This window comes from Macrosteles quadrilineatus, unplaced genomic scaffold (genome assembly GCF_028750875.1).
Source record: "Macrosteles quadrilineatus isolate MER2022 unplaced genomic scaffold, UCM_ALF_1.0 Scaffold_2__2_contigs__length_208266976, whole genome shotgun sequence".
Taxonomy (NCBI): Eukaryota; Metazoa; Arthropoda; class Insecta; order Hemiptera; family Cicadellidae; genus Macrosteles; species Macrosteles quadrilineatus.
The window spans coordinates 29,534,974-29,558,867 of NW_026542595.1; the positions used below are offsets into that span (position 1 = coordinate 29,534,974).

A 23,894-nucleotide genomic window follows, 5' to 3' on the forward strand; every position below is an offset into this window, starting at 1 on the left:
AGAACAACTCAAGTTCTTTCCAATGGTCCCAACCACATCCTGTTTTAGCCAAAATTACGACTTTTAGATTTATTCAAGATAACGTGTTTTACGAGATTTTGTAGATTGCGGCTTGAAAGTTTTACGCGCACAAAATATTGTTCAAATTATAATAGCATTCATATTGATCTGTTAATGCTACAAGGTTTGTTAATATGTTGTAATGACTCAAAAACCAATGTTTGTAAATATAGTCCTAATTAAATTCTAAACTAAATCTTGTTATATTTTAACATTTATTCATGTTCATTGTTAATATTAGTAAAACCATATTGTCTCAACATATATATAATTTATAATCAAAATTTATTCATTGGCTTATCAAAATTACTATTCAAAACAATTCCTCCAATTAAAATACAGTGCATCTGGGTTCAAGATTATAAATAAAATTCAACCATGTTTTTATTTATGTGAACCCCATAAAATTAAGAAAGGATTGACAACAATGAACAGTGCAGTTAATGCTTCCACGAAGAAGAGATCAGCGGGAAATATTTTAACTCAATTGTGCTAAATCAAATTGAAAATTAATTAAAATTATAAACTAAAGTGAATCTAAGAAAGAAGAATTAGGCCTTCATCATCCAGAAGAAAAATTATTCAAAGAAGATTGGTGAGAAAAATCCATTTAAATATTAATCAAGACTATAGACTCCACGAGCATTTATTTTGGGACTATATCTCCATTTCATTAACATCAACAAAAGGAAAGAAAAACTAATCATAACAAAAATCTTATTAAATTAAATTATTGATTACAAATTATTATTCAATTTACATCTTAACTTATTGCCTTTATATTAAGCATCAAAGAAATGTTTTGATTCACAGTCTACACAAATCCCCGCCCCCTGAAGAATTTTTGTAACCTTATTTTAACCATTTAAGTACCATTAAACCTTGTACTTTAAAACATCTGTCCTTGTAATTACTATTGTTTAGACTTAGTTAAGATTAGAAGTACCTGAAGACCGAGCTTTGCTCGGGGAAAATCATTCCCCCACTCTGCGATGCCAGCCTTTACTACTTCCTTCACCATTTCCTACGTCATTGTTTCCCTCCCTTCTCATAGCATTTAAGTATTAGAGATGCATTAATCTAACTGCCACAAACGGTTCCTACACTCTGCGATGCTAAACTTTACTACTTCCTACGTCGTGGACATGTTGTCATCTCTTTCCATTGAATTTTAGTATTTTAAATACATTAATCTAATTGCCAACAACATTTCCCACACTCCGCACTGCTAGCATTTACTAATTCCTATGTCTTGGACATCTTTCCATCCCATCTCATAGCATTTCAGTATTTCACTTTCTGATACAGAAATCAAACTGTTACAATTGGTTTCCAGTTCCCAGACTCCACAGTGCTCGCCTTTACCACTTCATTCACCTCTTCCTACGTCGCGGACCTGTTTCCCTCCCTTCCCATTGCATTTTAAGATTGCAGATACCTTAATCTAATCCTTATAAACAGTTCCCACACTCCGGACTGCTCGCCTTGACTACTTCCTTTACCACTTCCTTCGTTTCGGACCTGTTTTCCTACCTTCCCATAGCATTTTAAGATTGAAGAAACCTTAATCTAATCGTCGTTAACAGTTCCCACACTTCGGACTACTCGCCTTTACAACTTCCTTCGCCACTTCCTACGCCGCGGACCTATGTCCCTCCCTTCCCATAGCATTTTAAGATTGTGGATACCTTAATCTAATCGTCATAAACAGTTCCCACACTCGGGACCGCTCACCTTTACTGCTTCCATCACGACTTCCTATGTCACGGACCTGTTTCCCTCCCTTCCCATAGCATTTTAGGATAACAGATACCTTAATCTTATCGTCATAAACAGTTCCCACACTCCGGACTACTCACCTTTACTACTTCCTTCACCGCTTCCTTCGTCGCGGACCATGTTTCCCTCCCTTCCCATAGCATTTTAGGATAACAGATACCTTAATCTAATCGTCATTAATAGTTCCCACACTCCGGACTACTCGCCTTTACTACTTCCTTCACTACTTTCTATGCCGCGGACCTGCGCCGCTTCCTTCGTCGCGGACCATGTTTCCCTCCCTTCCCATAGCATTTTAGGATAACAGATACCTTAATCTAATCGTCATTAATAGTTCCCACACTCCAGACTACTCGCCTTTACTACTTCCTTCACCACTTCCTACGCCGCGGACCTGTTTTCCTCCCTTCCCATAGCATTTTAGGATTGTAGATACCTTAATCTAATCGTCATAAACATTTCCCACACTCCGGACTACTTACCTTTACTACTTCCTTCACCATTTCCTACGTCGCGGACCTGTTTCCCTCCCTTCCCATAGCATTTTAGGATTGTAGATACCTTAATCTAATCGTCATAAACAGTTACCACACTCCAAACTAATATTTACCACAAAACTAATAACAACAATTAAACAAAATAATCTGCTTGGAATAATTCAGTAAGGCCACCAGAAATTATGCGAATCGGTGTATTGTTAATCAACGCTTAATGGTATTCATCGGACTCCTTTTCTTTTGTACTGTCTTTTGTAAATAGGCCATATGTGCATGCGCAAGCTGAGGTGCCCGTGGGTACAGAACGTCACGTTATGTCTTAAAATGTAAACAAAATGACAATAATGGCGGAATGTTTTCTCATAAGGCCCATGTTAAATTTTCAAAAGTTTGTACTCATATTATGGCGAAAATAGATTTTTCCTGGCTATACCACTGGTCTAGAACTTATTTTTGACACAGAACTTAGTTATTCCGTAAATATAAACGTTTTTGTTAGAGCCGATTACCAGATCGAGTTGACAAGTATTCAAACTTTACTCGTATTATATATAGGATAAAAATAACATCATATTTAGAGGTTTATTACAATATAAAAATAAAAGTTCAGAAACTCTTCTTTCCAACGGTATCTAAATTATTACGCTTCTTGCATAGTTAGCGTTTGAAAAAAATGTCCTAACCGGCGGTTGGGCACACATCAAAAGGCAGTCCTAGAGGGTTAATGATTAAAGATACTTTTTTTTGCAAAATAATTGGTTTACTGAACAAGTTAAATGACCATAATTGTTGCAGGATATATACAGGGTGTTCAAAAATGATGGAGACATAAAATTTAAATTGTGATTCCTTGGATCAAAATAAAGAAAAACAAGAATAACACTTTTTCCAAAATCGCTTCATTAACCAGGTATCTACCATTATATATATATTTTTTACATAACATCTTTATCTTTAGATTGTTTTAACCAATCATTATGAAACTTGGTATATGCACGTCATGTATAAGTACCAGGAGACCTAGCTTTGCTCAGATTTGATTAAACATTAAATTTATTAGATAAGTTATATAGCTACATAAGTATTTATTATGTAATCAATGTGAAACAATTTTAGATGATACAAAGAAATATTTTAATTTAACATTTTAACACTTTTATAAACTTAAAGATTGCTATAAAAATTACCTGTATCAGCTGTTTTTATTAACTGCAGCTACAAAAAGGTATTGACGATGACATGGGGACTAAGCGAATTTCCATTTGTCTGAATTGATTTTCAATTAAATCTTTTGAAATAACATTAGGTTTAACGAGTACCTAGGTTTGCTGCTACAAGGAAACTAATAAGGTGTGCTTTTTAGTAAAATATTAATAGCTTATTATAAAATAAATAATACTGCCAAGTTTGATCAAAATATATCCATAAACAAGCAAACTACTACAGTTTACAATATTCTCCATAAGAATAACATAGGAATTTTAAATTTAAAATTTTTACTAGGGGGCATTCGCAGAGCCATCCACAAAATTGAGCGGGGTCGTCAAGGGTTCATATTATATTGTTTTTGTCATACTGCAGTAAAACAGTCGTTTTAATGCATGCGTTGCGGGTCTAAAGTAGCATTTTTACTCTTTAGAGAGTAAAAATCGTTTTTAGCCTCTATGGAGTAAACATCAGCTGTTGTCAACTCTGTTGGAAATTTCAATTGTAAACAGTTGAATGTATCGAAAACATGTATTTATTTGTGCTTCGTAATCATTTTAACCTACAGTCTTCAGTCTATTAGCATTTTAGCATTGCAGATACATTAATCCATTCCCACACTTAACACTGCTCACCTTTACTACTTCCTTCACCACCCCCTACGTCATGGACCTGTTTCCCTCTCTTCCCATAGCTTTTTAGGATTGCAGATACGTTAATGTATTTGATAAAGACAGTTCCCACACTCTGCACTGCTAGCCTTACTACTTCCTTCACCATTTCCAACTGCCACAGACGGGTCTCACACTATGCTCATACTTTACTACTTCCTACGTCGTGGACCTGTTTTCATCACTTTCCATAGCATTTAAGTATTTTAGATACGTCAAACATTCCCCACACTCCGCACTGCTAGCCTTTACTACTTCTTTCACCATTTCCTATGTCGTGGGCATGCTTCCATCCCTTCGCATAGCATTTCAACATTGCAGATACATTAATCTAACTGCTACAACACCTCACAACTTCCTTCACCTCTTCCTACGTCACGGACCTGTTTCCCTCCCTTCCCATAGCATTTTAGGACTGCAGATACCTTAATCTATCGTCATAAAAAGTTCTCACACTCTGGACTGTTCGCCTTTACTACTTCCTTCACCACTTTCTACAGTGTCGCGGACCTGTTTTCCTACCTTCCCATAGCATCATAGGATTGGAGATAGCTTAATCTAATTGTCACAAACAGTTCTCAAAGTCCGGACTGCTTGCCTTTACTACTTCCATCACCAATTCCTACGCCACGGACCTGTTTCCCTCCCTTCCCATAGCATCATAGGATTGCAAATACCTTAATATAATGGTCATAAACAGATCCCACACTCCAGACTGCCCACCTTTAATACTTCCTTCACCCCTTCCTACGTCATGGACCTCAAGCTAGTGTCGTCATTTGATTATATTTATGATCCATACCGTTTCTGTTCTAATATCTGTAGAATAATGCTATCAGCTATTTCTTTATCTACTGCATTCAAAAGTCAACAGCTGATCATCTGTCTTTGTTTATGTGTCAAATCCTGCTTCCATAAGGATTACATTGAAACTTTGAGACCCAGTGGGGTGGATTCCTGAGGGACTTTTTAAACTCCATATAGATGTTGGCACTCACCAGTATGGTCTTTACCACCATGCAAAATTTGAAAACGATTGATTCAGCCGTCTAGGAGGAGTTTGCGTATTACGAAATGCATAAGAGTCGACGTATAAGAGCTTCGCTCGCTCCGCTCAATAATTTTCCCTGTTACTAATAACCGTACAAAAATACTTTTATATACTAAATTATTTGTTTACTCATTCAAGTTTATCTCGCCTTACACCTTTAAACCAAAATCGGACAAAAATTACTAAAGTTATTGTGTTCACGGACACACACACACACACACACACACACACACACACACACACACACACATATATATATATATATATATATATATATATATATCTATAAAAAAGGAACTATGTATGTATGTGTGTATGTGTGTGTGTATATACGTTATGGACTCCGAAACCGCTCGACAGATTGTAATGAAACTTTCAGGCATTATTAAGCATCTTTCAAGGATGGTTCGAGTGAAGTTTGGTGCAGATCCGTCAAAAGGGCTCTGCCCCAGAGGGTTTTAAGTGGACCAATGTCAGACTTTTTGATCTACAATGTTTACAAATAAATATAATTTAAAAGCAGATGTTTACTTTCACCAACTGTTTTGTAGGTTTGAATAATTACAGTAGGCCTACAACATTCTGTATTGGCATTAGTCATGATTTTAAATAATACCACAGTGTTTCTACAGAGTGCAGCACAGAAAACTATTTTACTTTTGAATAAGTCCAAATGTATTAAACCCCAATTTCAGCACACCTGTGCACTCAACAACGTTTAAATTCTCCAATGTTACAGTAAATATTAAAAACATAAAAACCTTTATCAAAGTATTATAAACAATAAAAGGGATGACAATGCCTTAATATTTTTATCTTTCGTTCTATACCCACACAATCTAACATAAATTATAAAGTGAATAATAATCGTGCGTGCTATCTCAGGTATTCAAATGCCTCTCAATTTGTCATTAACCCACCACATTACTGTCATTAAAAGAAGGAACTCCAATAATACTAATGCGAAGCTTAAATCCACCGAAGCTGTGCAATGTTACCAGGCCAACGATTAAAAAAATGACGTCAAAATTGATTAAAGCAAAAATTATCAGAGGTAGGTTTAAGTGAGAAATAGTCTTAATCCCAAGAATACTGATGATTTCATCCGAATTACCCTCTGAATTTAAGCAACTACAATTTCCCACCATTATAAGGCACTAGGGCAATCCCTGACTATCGTCGGTTTAAATGTAGAAAAAACATACTTTTCAAACAGACAGATGTATTTTGTTAGCGCAGCAACGCGCGCCGGGTTACTGCTAGTCTATAAGTATAAAAGAGGATGTTTGTATATATATATATTTGGCAGTGATAAACTCAGACACCGCTGAACCGATTGCCACGAAACTTGGTACATACGTGTAGAATTTCATGGAATAGGTTTATACACCATCAATTTTGTGAGTGAGCGTAGCAAACGAACTTCAACCAGGACGTGATTGAGCCATGCGAACGAGATCATCTTGAAAATTAAGAAGTTAAACGGGGCAAAGCCCGAGGGTTATAGAATAATATATCTATAAAAGAGGAACTATGTATGTATATATATGTGTATATACGTTATGGAGTCTGAAACCGCTCGACAGATTGTAATGAAACTTTCAGGCATTATTAAGCATCTTTCAAGGATGGTTCGAGCCAAGTTTGGTGCAGATCTGTCAAAAGGGCTCTGTCCCAGAGGGTTTTAAGTGGGCCAATGTCAGACTTTTTGATCTACAATGTTTACAAATAAATATAATTTAAAAGCAGATGTACTTTCACCAACTGTTTTGTAGGTTTGAATAATCACAACATTCTGTATTAGCATTAGTCATGATTTGAAATAGTGCCACAGTTAAGACACCACCTTAGTGTTCTATTGAATGTTAACTCTGTACCTTACTTCTATGTGCTACACTTAAAAGTGAAACCGGTACTGAATAAATTAAAAAATAACATAAGTTTAGAACAACAACCAAACGAATAAGATGTCACTTAACAGTCTATACTAAGCAGAAAAGGCTTTACCCTGAGCCTAAAGAGAAAAATACTGGTTCAGGCAGATCAATGAGCAAGCGGAAAGCTTTGTTTAAGTTGTCAAATGTGAAGTTTTGTCCAGCATCTCCAATTACAACACAGTTTGGATCACTTGTCTCAATGTCTTTAAATTCCTTCAGTACCTAGAACAAAAAAGACGAATCTTCATTAACAACTTGTAAATATTGGATTGTAGATTGGATTTAAATAAAGAACTTAGTCTACCTTTGCATTACATTTTTTATTATTTATGAAAGCCTACCTTTGACATTAATGAAGAAAATGACAGTTTTAAATCGAGCTCATTTGGAAAAAAATCATTTATATTACTATCTAACAGAAACTTTATGATTGATTTATTTCATGGCAATGACAACTTCTTATAATGTTGCAATTCTAACTCATTAACATTAGTTCTAGGTTCTAGGTGTTGTGATAAAATACTATCAATAGACAAGACTGATCGGTTAATCTAATATATGAGGCCCTTTGACAAGAAAGATTATAAAACATGCTTTAGTTGCCTAGGATTTTAAAATTTTAAATTGGTTCGGTACTAAATGTTTTTAAAAATCTGGAATTTTGTTTTTTGAACTTAATTTTAATTTATACAGTGTGGTAGAAAAGTCCCGGAACGGTTAAATATTTTAAAAAATAATGCAGATAGAGCTAAAATACTTGGTACAAAGTTACAGGGCATAAAACTCTATTTTAATACATATTCAGTGATCCAATAATTCTTCAGGGGGACGGCCCACAAGGAGTCGGAAGAAAATCTTAAATGGAAGCATAGGTCAATATGCACATAAAATTAAAGGTCTTTTTTTAGTAGAATACAATGCCGCAAACCGCACTTCAAAAAGTTGATCCTGCGCAAAATGGCAGATGTTCAAAGATTTCTTGAATCCGCCATTTTGAATCTTTGAACGACTGCCATTTTTTACTCAGGCATTCTTTTGAGCTTGAATTTACGGCATCGTAATCTAAAAGTGAAGACCTTTAATTTTATGTGCATATCAACCTATTCTTACGATAACAATTTTCTTCCGATTCCTAGGGCTGTGCCCCCTGAGGAGAAAGTGTATAATAGCAATGTAAATTAAATGAATCTTTGAACAACTGTCATTTTGCGCAGGATCAACCTTTTGAAGTGCGGTTTGCGGCATTGTATTCTACTAAAAAAGACCTTTAATTGGATGTGCATATTGACCTATCAGGGTGTCTACTACATTCTGGATAAAAAATTCATGGACAATTCCCGTACATTTAAGGACACTTTGCCGTAACCTTTGTCGGTGTCATTAGGCCTACCGAATAATTTTCCTGATTTGTCAAACTGTATTAATCTTGTTATTCACTGTAGTTATACCAGAGAGAAAAGTAAATAATAATAGATAAGAGTTAAAAATAACAAAATAGAAATTTATTGAAAGTAAACAAACATAGGCCTACCTATACTTTAGGTAAAGCTTTTATAGTGTAACAGAGAAGCTCCTGCGATAGGGACAAATATCTCCATCAGTCACGTAAACTTCATAACATAGCTTATCCGATCCAGGCCGATTAATATGGCATGATTCGCCCTGGCACGTTAGGTTCTCGACTACTTTTGAAAAAAATCTTTAATGCATATTGTTACTCAATTCTTCAAGGTTTGGTAAGCGGCTATTAATAAGCAATAAGCACAGAGTAAGATTATTGTATTTTCATTTGCAAAGTTAATATCGACACATAGCAATCATTAGTTGTTTATCTTAGGCTGAATTAATTTTCTTAATATATTTTACAGCTCTTTCAAGAATCAAAATACCCAGGCCTAGACCTAATTATTTAGGAGGGCCTATATAAACTGAGTAACAAACAATGAGGTTATAATAGCAGCAAAGTCACTATCATCATTCTAGTTCATAAGATTTTGATTGCTTAAAGCATACAACTCAATAAATAAATATATGGGAAACAAAAAACATTGAAACCTGAATAGCCAACAATATAAGACAAAGATACAGAAAATGCAATGACATAATTTGAAACCAAGCAGGCCTACATAGTGATAAAACATTAATGCAAACAACAATGCTTGTGGTTTTGTCAATTGAAAGATAAAATGTCCATAAAAAAGGGGTTAACTTACAAAATAAGACTGTAGATTATTTACACGTTTAATATGAAACCATGCCGCGGAAAGTACGAGTAAGAAGTGAAATTTAACAGCCATTATAAAGCTATTATTTTCACGATAAAATATGTTTGGGATCTAATAATAATTACCCTAGTAATAAAAAAAGATGTTGTAAAGGAATAAAAGTGATACAACTTTTATGAGCTAGCTGCTGAGTCAACAGTTCTTGGAAGTACTTGACTTGACACTTGATTGTCGTGATAAAATATTTATGGGTTTGAGATTGTTAATGGGATTTTTATTGCATAATTACTCTAGTAATAAATTATGAAAATGTAAACAAACATCTGATAAACCTTTTATGTGCTCCCAACCAACTAGCGATCAATAAAATTATGGCCCATTAAAAATTTAAGGACATAGTCTAGCATTTAAGGACAATTCCCGTACATTTCATGGCCAGTAAAAATTTAAGTACAATTCCCGGTTTTCCCGGATTTCCCGGTTGGTAGACACCCTGCCTATGTTTTCCTTTAAGATTTTCTTCTGACTACTTGTGGGTCATCCCCCTGAAGAATTATTGGATCACTGAATATGTATTAAAATAGAGTTTTATGCCCTGTAACTTTGTACCAAGTATTTTAGCTCTATCTATATATATATAATTCTGTAAGACCAAATTTTTACCAGAAAATTGTGGACGTCTGGTAAGTTGCAGAAAGGTGGGAGGGGTCTTAAATTAAAGGTCTTGACCCCAGGGACTCGGGAAAAATAGCAGAATTCCCATAAAGTTACCAGAAAACGAGATATAACGTAAAATATCCACCATAAGAAATGCATGGGGACTGAAAAACGTCTGCATTCTATCAGCTGTTACTTATTTATTTGCAATGTTTACATTTATTCTGAAAGTCAATGTTGGTAAATAATGCTTCAAAATGAATTGTGTTTAATTTTGTTGTTTTTCCGTTTTTATAATGAGTGAAGTAACTAGACAGGGTAGGGGAAGACCTGCAAGACGTGAATGCAAGACGTGGAAGAGTGTCCAGGAATTCAACAGACAAGAAATGCAAAAGAGAACGTCATGTAGGGCCTAACTGTGAAAGAAATCCAGAAGCTGTTTTACAACCTGTCTTTAGAAGAACGCTGGAAAATGAGTTAGCCTAAGTGTTGTTTCTTACAATCTAGGTCCTCTTAAAGCACTTGCTTGCATTATGGCGCATTTCACTTCGCAGATGAGGAGGCCACAAATGGACATTTCAACGCATGTTGCCACAATGGACATGCCACAACCACAAGTAAATTACAAACTAAAAGAACTGTTTTTACATGATTCGAACATTATAAAAAATATAAGGCAATACAACAGTGCTAATGGCTTTTGCGTCGCTTTCCGCTACACAAAAAGAGATTCCGGGAAATGGGCCTTAAAATTCAGGGACAAATTCATTGATATATTTCTGACTTACTACCGCGAAATGGGAATTTGCTTTCATAATAATTAATAATAATTTGGACCTTTACATGTGGTTCTCAAAATGGAAACTACAACAGAATTCGTAAGATTACAAAACAAATCTTCAATTTTAAACTAGAAAAGATGTGCAATGTTTGGCTGTATAATTTCAGCTCTGATTCGTTGTTCTCTGAGCTCAGGCCAAACCGTGTGCACGTTTCCATTTGTTAATATGTTGTGTTATTGATTTAATCATTATTTTACAATTGTATTTCATTGACACATCAGAAGCAACTAATATAAGACTCCAACGGAAGGAAACCCAAGATATGAAACAAAAACACTGTTAATTTTAAGTAACATAAAATTGATAATTTTAAAAACACTATTATTATTTTTATTTTTTTTATTTTTTATTTATTATTTTTTAATTTTTATTATTATTTATTAACATTACCATTTAAAAACATTAAAGGCCTATTCCGAATAATTTGTCATTTTATATATGGTTTTTTTATTGTAGTCTAAGTTAGGGGCTATGGCCCCTATAGGCCACTAGTCTGCATTATTTTTTAAAATATTTAACCGTTCCGGGACTTTTCTACCACACTGTATTTTCCTCTACAAGAAACACACGACAATTTGATGTTAGCATACATATTTCATGAAGAGAAAAACATATTTTGAACGTTCACACACATTTTCGATGAAATAATCATCTTAGATCGTTTTTGTCAGCCTTCTACAACCCAGACAGTGAATGATTATAAGTAGCAGTCATACTGTTACACAGTGGCACTCAAGTAGTTTGTCAAATCAGACCTACAAGCGCTAGTGTTGTCGTGTGCTTGCTTATAACTGCAATCTACACGGACGGCTGATGGTGGCTTGTAGCTCATTTGGTAAAGGTGTTGCACTGAGGAGTGTAGCGTCGAGGTATTTCTACATGCGCGGGTTCGATCCCCGTAGTGTGCAATCCTGACTAAGCTCAATAATGTACCGTATACTATATAAAACCAGGGATAACGTTACCTATAATGATTAAGACTTGGTACGTCAAAGTTGAAATCAATTGTTTTCAAGATTAAAGAAACGATTCAAGATTAAATGAAGAACTTGTGCGGTCTTTTGATTTCAAAACAACTGCATTGGTTTTATTTCAAAACATGTGTTACATATTTCTGACACACACTTTTGTAAATTTACTAACATTTATATTTGAGATTTATTGTAGAGTTGAATCAATATTTTGTATGAAGTTGAAGTTGAATAACCTTAACGGCCCCTGTTAGAAAACAATGATGAATGATGATGAAATAGGGGTTCGTACAGGTATTCGTTTATTAAGGAAGTACTATGACAAGTTCCAATGAGAGAAAAAAAACAATATTGTTTAGAGGAGACTAACCAGGTACATGTTCAAATAATATAGCCTAGCATACACGGTAGTAAAGGGAGTACCTACATTTAACAGTAAAGCCTAGAGTTAATTTCCGTTTCTTAAAACTAACCAAAAATATGCATGTCGCGATTGGTTTCAATAACTGGGTAATGGAACCCTAGTTACAAAATGGTTAGTAACCAGACGTTGATTAGGCCCTTTTTTGATAGGATATGTAAAGTCAATCGCACCTTTAAGAGGATTACCACCATATCTATATTTATAAAAGAGGAAGTTTGTATATATATATATATTTGAACGTTATGGACTCCGAAACCGCTCGACAGATTGTACTGAAACTTTCAGGCATTATTAAGCATTATTCAAGGATGGTTTGTGTGAAGTTTGGTGCAGATCCGTCAAAAGGGCTCCGCCCCAGTGGCTCTGGAGTTTCCCATGTTAACCTTATGAGTGCTTATATTTAAATGGAATTAAAGAATCTTAACAGCTGGTCCAAGTGAACAATTTGATTCTGTGATGTTCAATAACATTAAAAAGTTAATAAATTTACCAACAGGGTGCAGCACTATTATTTTTTTATATTTATGACAAAAGCTAACTTGCAACCAAAAGGTGAGTGAGCGTAGCGAACGAACTTCAACCTAGAGGGAATTAGCATAGCGAACGAGCTAAACCTGAAGGCAAGTGAGCGCAGCAAACGAGCTCCAACCTAAAGGTGAGTAAGCGTAGCAAACAAACTTCAACGAGGACTTGATTGAGCAATGCGAACGAGCTCATCTTGAAAATGAATGAGCTCATCTTGAAAATGAACGAGCATTTGACATAAAACCACATTAGGACAGGACGACGTCTGTCGGGCCAGCTAGTATACTTATACTAGGCTAAAGCAGTTTTTTAATGTTGATCAGAAACAAATTTAGGGTTTAGTTCTGTCAATGGGGTGCCTTTACTTTACACTAATTCTGTCAAACCTTTACAAAATGAGCATAAACATAGAAATAATAACTGATTCGGAGTGCTAATTTAGCGGTTTTGACCAAGAACTAAGCTTATCAAATCTTTTTTTGTCTTTTCATATTAAAATTTGATTCTGAGTTGGTTTCAAGATTACAATAATTGATTTTAGATTTGTGCTTTTTAGGGACTTACGTCCCTACAAGACGCTAGTAATAATTAATTTGATATTTTGATAGCCTAAAGACCTTGTTTCATATGAAAAATGTCTAACACAAACCTGCTTGTGGACAAGTAAGAAGGGTCTTAGTTTATTTTTTTCTAACATTTTAACTACTACTGGAACTGGTGCAAAGACTTCCTCTTCATTTATGTTAAAACCAAGCTTATTAAGTTCCTTTACCAAGGCGGCCTTTGTAGATTGAGTTTCATTTGTAACAAGTCTGAATGGAAGTTTACTAAATCTCAACCTGAAAAACAGACAAGTTTATAATAACAGACAAGTAATAACATTGAATAATATCTTTTTTTGCTTGCATGTACTATCTATATATTAATTTGAAACTGTTTTTCTTTGTGACAGCTAATTTGAGAGAACGACTGGACGTAGAAACTCGGTAGGGGTCTCTAAAGAAAGGTCTTGGTCTGTAGATGAACCATCAAAAGAGAAACGTGGTAAATTCCTTTGGGGCTCTGCCCCAGGGGCCTTTAAATTCCCATCCCATGTTATTCTTATGGAGGAAAAACGGATTTTTGTCACAGCTAATTTCAGAGAACGGCTGGGCGTAGAAACTTGGTAGGGGTCTAAAGAACGGTCTAAAGAAAGGTCTTGGTCTGTAGATGAGCCATCAAAAAGGAAACGAGGTAAATTCCCTTGGGGCTCTGCCCCAGAGGCCTTTTAAGTTCTTATTTAGAATTGTTTACATTTATATATTAATTTGAAACTGTTTTTCTTTGTGACAACTAATTTGAGAGAACGAGTGGACGTAGAAACTCGGTAGTGGTCTCTAAAGAAAGGTCTTGGTCTGTAGATGAACCATCAAAAGAGAAACGTGGTAAATTCCTTTGGGGCTCTGCCCCGGCGGCCTTTAAATTCCCATCCCATGTTATTCTTATGGAGGAAAAACGGGTTTTTGTCACAGCTAATTTCAGAGAACGGCTGGGCGTAGAAACTTGGTAGGGGTCTAAAGAACGGTCTAAAGAAAGGTCTTGGTCTGTAGATGAGCCATCAAAAAGGAAACGAGGTAAATTCCCTTGGGGCTCTGCCCCAGAGGCCTTTTAAGTTCTTATTTAGAATTGTTTACATTACGACCATATGCATAAATTTTCACTACCGGTACTTTTTAATGAAACAACTGTTAATATTTAAAATATGATTTACTGAATCTGTCAAAATTAAGTATTTGCAATGTTTTTTTTTCAGATTTTAAAATCAATTTTCTTTTGCATTGTGTCATGTTTTGCAATACTGTATAATGTTCTATTACTAAATCAGTGGAAAATGTCACAGTAACCCTTCAGATTATTTCTTACGAAGTTAACTTATATCTATTGTATGAGTTGGTTTCTGCCTTTTTTTACCTCTTCTTGGAGATTGTACTTAGGCGTGTTGTACGTAGACGATATTCTTTGGCGTATTGTGTCTTTAGACAATACTTGGGTTGGTGCAATTATTACAATGGAAAAAAGCGAGAAATTCTGGACAATTTGATATACTTACTAAAAATAAAACTGAATTAACACTGTGCTACATTTCTTGAGCAATCATTGAAAGAGCCGATTTGCAAACAATGGAAACATAGAAAAGTCATAGAACACAACCAAGTAGAAGAAATAAAAATAATGTTTTTTTTTCATTTATAATCGTTAATGAAATAGTACGGTGCAATTAGACCTAAACCGGGACATCCAAAAAAAAAGTTTCAAACCAGTCCCAAATTGTTGAGTACACTTCCCTCAATATGTAAAAAAAAGTTACACTGATTTGAGTGTCGGGTTTGGGGGGGAGGGGGTGAAAATGGGGTGAAAATATGACTTTTTTACTTTTTCGCAAATACCTCAAAAACGGTGCGTTTTTTTTTAAACATAATCAATTACAAAAATAATCTACATTAAATTTCAAACAAAACGATACCATTCAATACCTATCTACTATGAACGGTTCAGGTAATATTGAGGCGTAAATGTGATTTTTTTCTTAAAATTCTAAAAAAGTTGTTTTTTAAATGGAGGAAACCCATGGAAGCCCATAAAAAAAGTTTCTAACAAGTGCCAAATTGTTCAATAAACCTCCCTCAATATGTATAAAAAAGTTACACGGATTTGAGTGTCGGATTTGGGAAGGAGGGTTAAAATAAAAGGGGAGGGGGATGGGACTTTTTTTGCTATTTTACAAATACCTCAAAAACTGTGTGTTTTCTCAAAATATAATGAATTACAAAAATAATCTACATTAAATTTCGAACAAAATGATACCAAACAATACCTATCTACTATGAACGGTTCAGGTAATATTGAGGGGTAAATGTGATTTTTTCTTAAAATTCTAAAAAAAGTTGTTTTTTATCTGGAGGAAACCCATGGACAACCATAAAAAAAGTTTCTAACAAGTGCCAAATTGTTCAATAAACCTCCCTTAATATGTGTAAAAAAGTTACACGCAAATCCGTGCCGGTCTTGGGTAGGAGGGTGTGAAAACGGGGTTGGGAATTTTATTCATAAGTAATTTTGTAAATTTGTTAAGTAACACTTTTTATTTTCCATTTTAACACAAATATAACAAATATAACTACAATATAACTAAATATGACTTACCTACCTAAAAAAGACAAACCTACCTAGATACTGGAACACGGTGAACTTTCTACCGTTTGAATTCTCAAGAAGATCGAATAAAAAATAACTGAAGTTACAACGATTTTTAGTTGTAAAATTATTGTGATCAAGGATACGCTATTCAGGGTTGCCTCATTTTACAAATAAAAATCGTGATATTTATTTATTTTTTTTATTATTTTAAAAGCTAAATAAAAGTGTTACAGACATTTTTTTATAAAATTAGCCATTTCTAGCAATTTTAATTTTAAAAAATTAAATGGCCGCCATTTTAAAATTTTTATTGGATTAAGATAATTTTTTTTCTAACGTGGGTCTATTTTATCTCAACATACATACCAAGTTTGCTAATGATCTGTTAAAAAATTCAGAGATGAAATAATGTTTTTGTGAAAAAAACAAAATGGCAAATATTTGGTTAACGAAGCGATTTTGGAAAAAATATTCTTGATTTTCTTTTTATTTTCACCCATAGAACCATTTCCTGGGGTTTGGCTGTTTACTTACAGGACTCCCTGTATACAGGATGTCTCACCTAAAGTGAACCAATAGCTAACTTTTTTATCATGAGTTATAGGCTACAGTTGACTTCTTATGGGACACTCCCCTTTATTTTTTAGATGATTTGGAATGGTTCCCAATTTTAAAAATATGTTCGCCATTTTCCAATATGGCCGACAACTTTGTTGTTTCTTATGGAACACCCTGTAGTTTATAATTGTTTTAGAATATAAATCCAATTTAAAAAAAAAAAAATTATTTTGACATTTTCTCTTAAAAGCTACTCGTTTAGGAGTTACAGAATGTTACACTTATGGAAAATACCCCCCGCTGCAGCAAACCTGCAGACTAAGCGAATTTCCATTAGCCTCATAGGATTTACACTAAAATGTCCCCTTAAAAATATCATATTTTATTCCCTTTTTAAATAGAATTAGTTTAACGAGTACTTAGGTTTGCTGCAACAGAGAGGGTAAAAAGGTGTTTTTTAATGTTAGTTTAGTAAGAAATGAATGTATTTTCCAAATTCAATCAAAATATGTTCATAAACAAGCAAAGTACAACAGTTGACTTATTCTCCATAAGAATAACATGGGGATTTTAAATTTACAGTTTTTTGGCATTTACTCCGTAACCACTAGGCGCACAATAACGCTTCAATATACAAAATTATTTGTTTTTTTACGCTCTACAAAATGGTTTGAAAAGAAATTGTAAAATTATGTGGTTTTAGGGTCAAAAATGGGAAAAACCTATTTTTACCCCATAAAACCCCCCATAAACCCCCGTTCCCATAGTCCGATCATGCTGGTTCGCGAACTCGTTCGAATAAATGTAGGTTTACACGTTTGTACCAAATTTCATCAAAATCGGATCATTTTTGCTCGAGTTATCGTGCTAACGGACACATATATATATATATAAATATATATATATAAATATATATATATATATATATATATATGAATTTGAACGGATGGTGTTTTTGGCGTCTAGGGACCTCAAAACGAAAAAATAAATCGGTCCCGGGTCCAGGTCTTACCATGAGTACTACGGTAATAGCTTATTCCCTATATGGGAAATTCACTAAAAGGCTTGTTGTGTACATTCCGCATCCTGTAGCTCATAAACGAGTAAGTTAATAGAGAAAATGCAAAGAACAAAAAACTTTTTTATGGGTATCCATGGTTATCCTGCATTTAAAAAACAACTTTTTAGAATTAAAAAGAAAAATCACATTTACCCCTCAATATATCCTAACACGTTCATGGTAGATAGGTATTGTATGGCATCATCTTGTTTGAAATTTAATATAGATTATTTTTGTAATTCATTATATTTTAAGAAAAACGCACCGTTTTCGAGATATTTGTAAAATAGCAAAAAAGTCCCATTCCCCCCCCCCTTTTATTTTAACCCTCCTTCCCAAATCCGACACTCAAATCCGTGTAACTTTTTTATACATATTGAGGGAGGTTTATTGAACAATTTGGCACTTGTTAGAAACTTTTTTTATGGGCTTCCATGGGTTTCCTCCATTTAAAAAACAACTTTTTTAGAGTTTTAAGAAAAAAATCACATTTACGCCTCAATATTACCTGAACCGTTCATAGTAGATAGGTATTGTATGGTATCGTTTTGTTTGAAATTTAATGTAGATTATTTTTGTAATTGATTATGTTTAAACAAAACGCACTGTTTTTGAGGTATTTGCGAAAAAGTAAAAAAAAGTCATATTTTCACCCCATTTTCACCCCCTCCCCCCCAAACCCGACACTCAAATCAGTGTAACTTTTTTTTACATATTGAGGGAAGTGTATTCAACAATTTGGCACTGGTTTGAAACTTTTTTTTTGGATGTCCCGGTTTGCTATTTTTTTAAGCTAATTGCACTGTACTAAAAACATTTGTAGAAAACACTAAAAAAACTAGATCAACATTTTTTGAAAAAAGATAAGATATTTACAAAAAAATTGATTATGTCTAACTGTAAACATCGTGAGTACAGTATTTCCAAAATCTTTGAGTCCACTCTTATAAAGTCATCGGAAATCATGACTGTTATTCGTTTTAAAATAACGCCTGTAATGCTTCGCATTTGCTCGAATTCTAGTTATTACTAATTTAAAACGAAAATCACTTTGTTAAACACACACTGTAGATGTTTCTAAGCTTCTCTATAAAATTCCTTTTGCATTCTTCATAAGTCGCTTGGATAAAACTAACTTTTGGTGATGGTTTTCTGCCAGGCAAAACATAGGATGGGTTAAGTTGGGATAGGAAATACCTTAAACCACTATCCTGTACCACACTAAAAGGCTGGAAGTCTCTAGTGAACACGTGCAATAGCGATTTTTCTAGCTTTATCTTTTCACCAGGTATAACCTGTTTTCCATTAAATTGGCAATATCTGTTTGCTTTGCATGAGGGTTTAGATTTGTGGTCGGTAAGAGTTAAAATACGTCCCGTTGCATTTTCTTCAAGAAAGGGGGAGTCGTCTACATAATCATCAATCAATTCAGACATGCCCACAGCAGTCCTGTCCTGGACATCGAAAGGTTATTGAAATTTTTCGTTACAGTTTTATTTGTTCAAGGATTTTGCCACGGGAAGTACGGCCCTGCCTTCTGATATATGTAGGTGTTTTTGGCCTTTGTGGACATCAAAATTAAAAAGTAAATCGGTCCCTCGTACAGGTCTTACCATGAGACCTACGGTAATAGCTTATTCCCTATATGGGAAATTTGCTAAAAACAGCTGTTTTTGCTGCAGCATGACGGAAAATGTTATTAAAATATGGCTTAAAAAAACACAGCTGATTTATATGAAAATATCCCTGCCGCAAGTATCATATAGGGTAGTCTAAGTTTATTTATATTTTTATTTTTATTCAAAATATTTCTTTAAACGTGGCATTTTACAGGTCTTGACAAAACTAAACAATTAACATAAAGAAATTAGAAATCGGACCACTAAAAACAAAATGGCAGTTTAAAATTACTTTTAATAACCATTGTCTTAATCATTTTAAGCTGCCATTTTGTTATTAATGGTCCGATTTCTATTTTCTTTATGTTCATTGTTTAGTTATGTCAAGACCTGTAAAATCATACTGAGCTCGACCATACTTCCTGTTTGAAAATATTAAGCTACCCCCACTACCCCTAAGGGCGAAATTTTAAAAATTAACCATCATTATTGTAGCTCTTCATATCTAAACAGGTTGCCTCAAACAGATTTCAAATATCTCAAATAGTTAAAAAGATAAGGGGGGTGCAAGTTAATTTTCAGCCAACCTCATGGTTATTTGGATGTGATATGTTTTACGGCGCAATTTTGTTATTAGTGGGCCGATTTTGGTTTTATTTATTTCAATTGTTTAGTTTTTTCAAGACCTGTAAAATGATACCAAACTCGACTATACATGCTGTTTGAAAATGTTGAGCTACCCCTGCCCCCGCTACCCCTAAGGGCATAATTTTCAAAATCAACCATTATTGTTGTAGCCACTCATTTCTAAGAAGGACGCCGCAAACCGATTTCATATATCTCAAAATAAGGTTCAAAAGTTAGAGGGGGGTGCAAGTTACTTTTCAGCCACCCTGTATACAGTATGGTATTACACATCTACCATAGCCATTCTGTTATACCACTACACCTAAACAATATAAAAAAGTAAATTATCAAACATTTACACAATATCACAAATTATGTATTAAATTAAAAACATAAACATATACTGTAAACAATCCCACTTTGACAGTTCTCATTGTGTATCACAGCTTGTTGATGCTACTTACTTCAAATTAGCTGTTATCATAATTGCAAAAAACAGTGGCGGTTCTAGGGGCTGATGCCCAGTTGTACCGGCGGTCAACAATCCGTCACGCTTGTATGATCCTTTCCCTCCTCGAATGCTTTTATATACATATCCCCTCTTTTACGTTTCATTGTATATAGTCTGTGCTAAATATTTACCATATAAAGGGAACTAGCCGATTACCCTTTCTTTGCTACGGGGTAAAAAGTAACAAAAAAAACATTACAAACACATAGCTGATATCAACACATTCTATCATATAATTTTGCCATAAAACGTTTATCTCTTTGTCTTGAAATATATTTCCTGTTGTATTTTTTTGTAAACCTAACCTAACCGTTTACCGTACTAAATACATTTTAACAACATTTCAATGGGAGGGGAGGGTGTCAGGGATCTTTGACCGCCGGTGCAAGTAGGCATGACCCTAAAATGACCATCGTTGCAACTGGGTATTTGAGATTAGGTCCACCCCTGACCATCGGTGCAACTGGGAAACTGCTGTTCTAGGACCTTGTCAAGGGGGGGGCTTGGGGGGTCCCCTCCCTGGGAAAATTTGGAATTTTCAAAGCCGTTTGGTGATTTTCTAAAGCCATTTTAACACCTTAAACCGTGCCCAATTGTCCATAAACTCCCATTTCTCCATTTATTTGTCATGAATAAGTAGACATTTTTAAAACTAACTATGAGGATTGCATTCATAAATACCCCCAAAACATATTGTGGGCTACGGCCATATCCTCCTAAAAGCTGTTTACTGTCTTTCTAAAGCCATTATTAATGTCTATATCTCTGTTGAACTGTCCATAACCCTCCCATTTCACCTGTTATTTGTCTTTGTCATGAGCAAGTAGACATTTTAAAAATCAAACTATGACGAACTTGCATTAATGAATTTCAAAACATAGGCCTACTGTAGACTACGAAGCCATATCTCCTAAAAGCCGTTTGGTGACTTTATAAAGCCATTTCTAACGGTTAGAACAGTACCCAATTGTTCTAAAACCTTCCGTTTCGCCTGTTATATGTCATGCAAGCAAGTAGACACGTTTTTTAACCTTACGTTTTTCTCCATTTCATAGATCTGTCACAATATGTATATTATCAAATTCAGTAATAGCATTTGAACTATATAAACTTTAACACTAGTGTTTATATACAGGGTGTTTTTTTTTAAACTTGCATCTTTATTTATGTAAAAACCACAATAGATGGAAATATTCAGTTTGTGGGAATCATCTATTGACGTAGGGGGCACAATTTTTTTTAAATTCAATGTTACATTCACATTCCCCCCCCTGCCGCCAACTTATTTTTTTTTAATAGCAAGGTACCACTTGCGACATATCAAATGAAAGAGCATGAAAAAAGAAAATGTTTGATGAAAAAAAATTGAAAATCGGTTCATAAACTTATGAGATATTCCCCCCCTCCCCACCCGGAACTTAATTTTTTTTTAATAACAAGGTACCTCTTGTGACATATCAAATGAAAGAGCATGAAAAAAGAAAATGTTTGGTGAAAAAAATTGAAAATCGGCTCATGAATTTGTGAGATAATCCCCCCCCTTTTCCCCTACCCATAACTTTTTTTTTAAATAGCAAGGTACCCCCCCTTGTGACATATCAAATGAAAAATAAATTTCACCAAAAATTTTCTTTTTTCATGCTCTTTTATTTGATATGTCACAAGGGGTACCTTGCGATTAAAAAGAAATTAAGTTCCGGGGAGGGGGGAGGGATATATATCTCGCAAATTTAGGAACCGATTTTCAATTTTTTTTCATCAAACATTTTCTTTTTTCATGCTCTTTTATTTGATATGTCACAAGGGGTACCTTGCTATTTAAAAGAATTAAGTTGGGGGAAGAAGGGGGGGAAAGGGGGGGAATGTGAATGTAACGTTGAATTAAAAAAAAATTGGGCCCCCTACGTCAATAGATGATTCCTGCAAACTGCATATTTCTATCTATTGAGGTTTTTACATAAATAAAGATGCATGTTTAAAAAAAAACACCCTGTATAGTCATGGTAATAGGCCAATGGTGCTACAGCTGATTACTGATTGATGTCTGTGTAAAGCTAGTGGCTAGCAGACCATTTGACAGCTAACTATGGAATACAGGAAATCAGCTGTTTCTCCGTCCTCGCTAGTGCGCTCAGTGCTAGCCATTGCACATTGCATTGCAATGGTTGTATTTTGTATGTTAGTGCTAGCATTGTGTTGTTTTTGCTGTATTGCATTCCCTAGCATGTCAACAGCTGACTGCTGTAAAAATTGGATGATGCGTACAACTTTCCATAGCGTAATATTGTTTTATTCGTCGTGCTATTATCCACAAAGTTTATTCATGTGGAACTTTAATACTACTCCTGCCATCACTTATTAAGTTTCATAAAAACTACATTAATGTCTGTTTTATGACATTGCGTGTTATAAGGACAAAATGTACGTATACATTTATTTTCCAGGGTCCAAGGGGGGGGGGCTTGAGCCCCTGTAGCCCCCCCCCCTTGGAACCGCCACTGGCAAAAAATATAATAGTGCTGCACCCAGTTGGTAAACCTTATAACTTTTTAATGCTATTGAATATCATAGAACCAACTTGTTTGGTGGAATCAGCTGACAAAATTATTTAATAATTCCTTTTAAAGATAACCCATAAGGTTAACATGGGAAACTCCAGAGACACTGGGGTGGAGCTGGAAAGGAGTTTTAAGATAACAAATAACTATAAGCATATATGTTAATCGGGAATGTGAGCTATCATCACCCCAAATTTCAGCCCTATCCAACCGGTATTTTTTTCGTTTACTTGTCACAAACATCCATACATCCAAACCTTTTCATTTATAATATTAGTAGGATCTACACTTTAACATAAACCTAATCTAACCTAGGTACCTTCAAAGGACTTAATGCAGCGTCGAAAGTCCGGCCTCGGTCTTCCCCACATCCCTTTTCTTTTATAAAACCAATTTATGAAATCATATAGCAAGTTTGGTTAGGTTTGGTTAGTTTATAAAAGTTTAATTTATTCAAATCAAATAAATCTTTATTTTTAACAAATGATAGTGCAGCATTACATATATGATATACTAGCATAGTACCCGTCCTTCGTACAGGGTTGGCATATAAGTATAAAATGTGTATTGCAGTCATACTTAAGCTTTGCGTTTGCAATGGGGGAGGATACAGTTTGATAAAATTTGCTTCTTTAAATTTACGGTATACTATAGTATTACACATCTACCATAGCCATAATGTTATACCATTTCACCAAAACAATAAAGAAAAATAATTTATTAAACATTCACAAAAGATCACAAATTATTCATGAAATTAAGAAAATAAACATAACTGTAAACAATCCTACTTTGACAGTTCTCATTGCGTAGGTACCACAGTTTTTTATTGCTGCTTGGTTCAAATTAGCTGTTTTCGTAAATGCAAAATAAAAATCAATAGTGCTGCACCCTGTTGTTAAATCTTATAACTTTTTAATGGTTTTGCATATCATAGAT

The 23,894-nt window shown here is 34.5% G+C and overlaps 1 protein-coding gene across 1 annotated transcript in view; it reads right to left on the minus strand.

The window, feature by feature from the left end:
- The window catches only part of LOC128986440 (phospholysine phosphohistidine inorganic pyrophosphate phosphatase-like), a 62,847-nt gene that overhangs the window by 25,157 nt on the left and 13,796 nt on the right, over positions 1-23,894 (minus strand). Inside the window, exons 2-3 of the mRNA XM_054406813.1 lie at positions 13,495-13,684; positions 7,272-7,423 (exon numbers count right to left, since the gene is read on the minus strand). Coding sequence (XP_054262788.1) covers positions 7,272-7,423; positions 13,495-13,684 — 342 coding nt within the window. The remainder of the gene's footprint in view (positions 1-7,271; positions 7,424-13,494; positions 13,685-23,894) is intronic.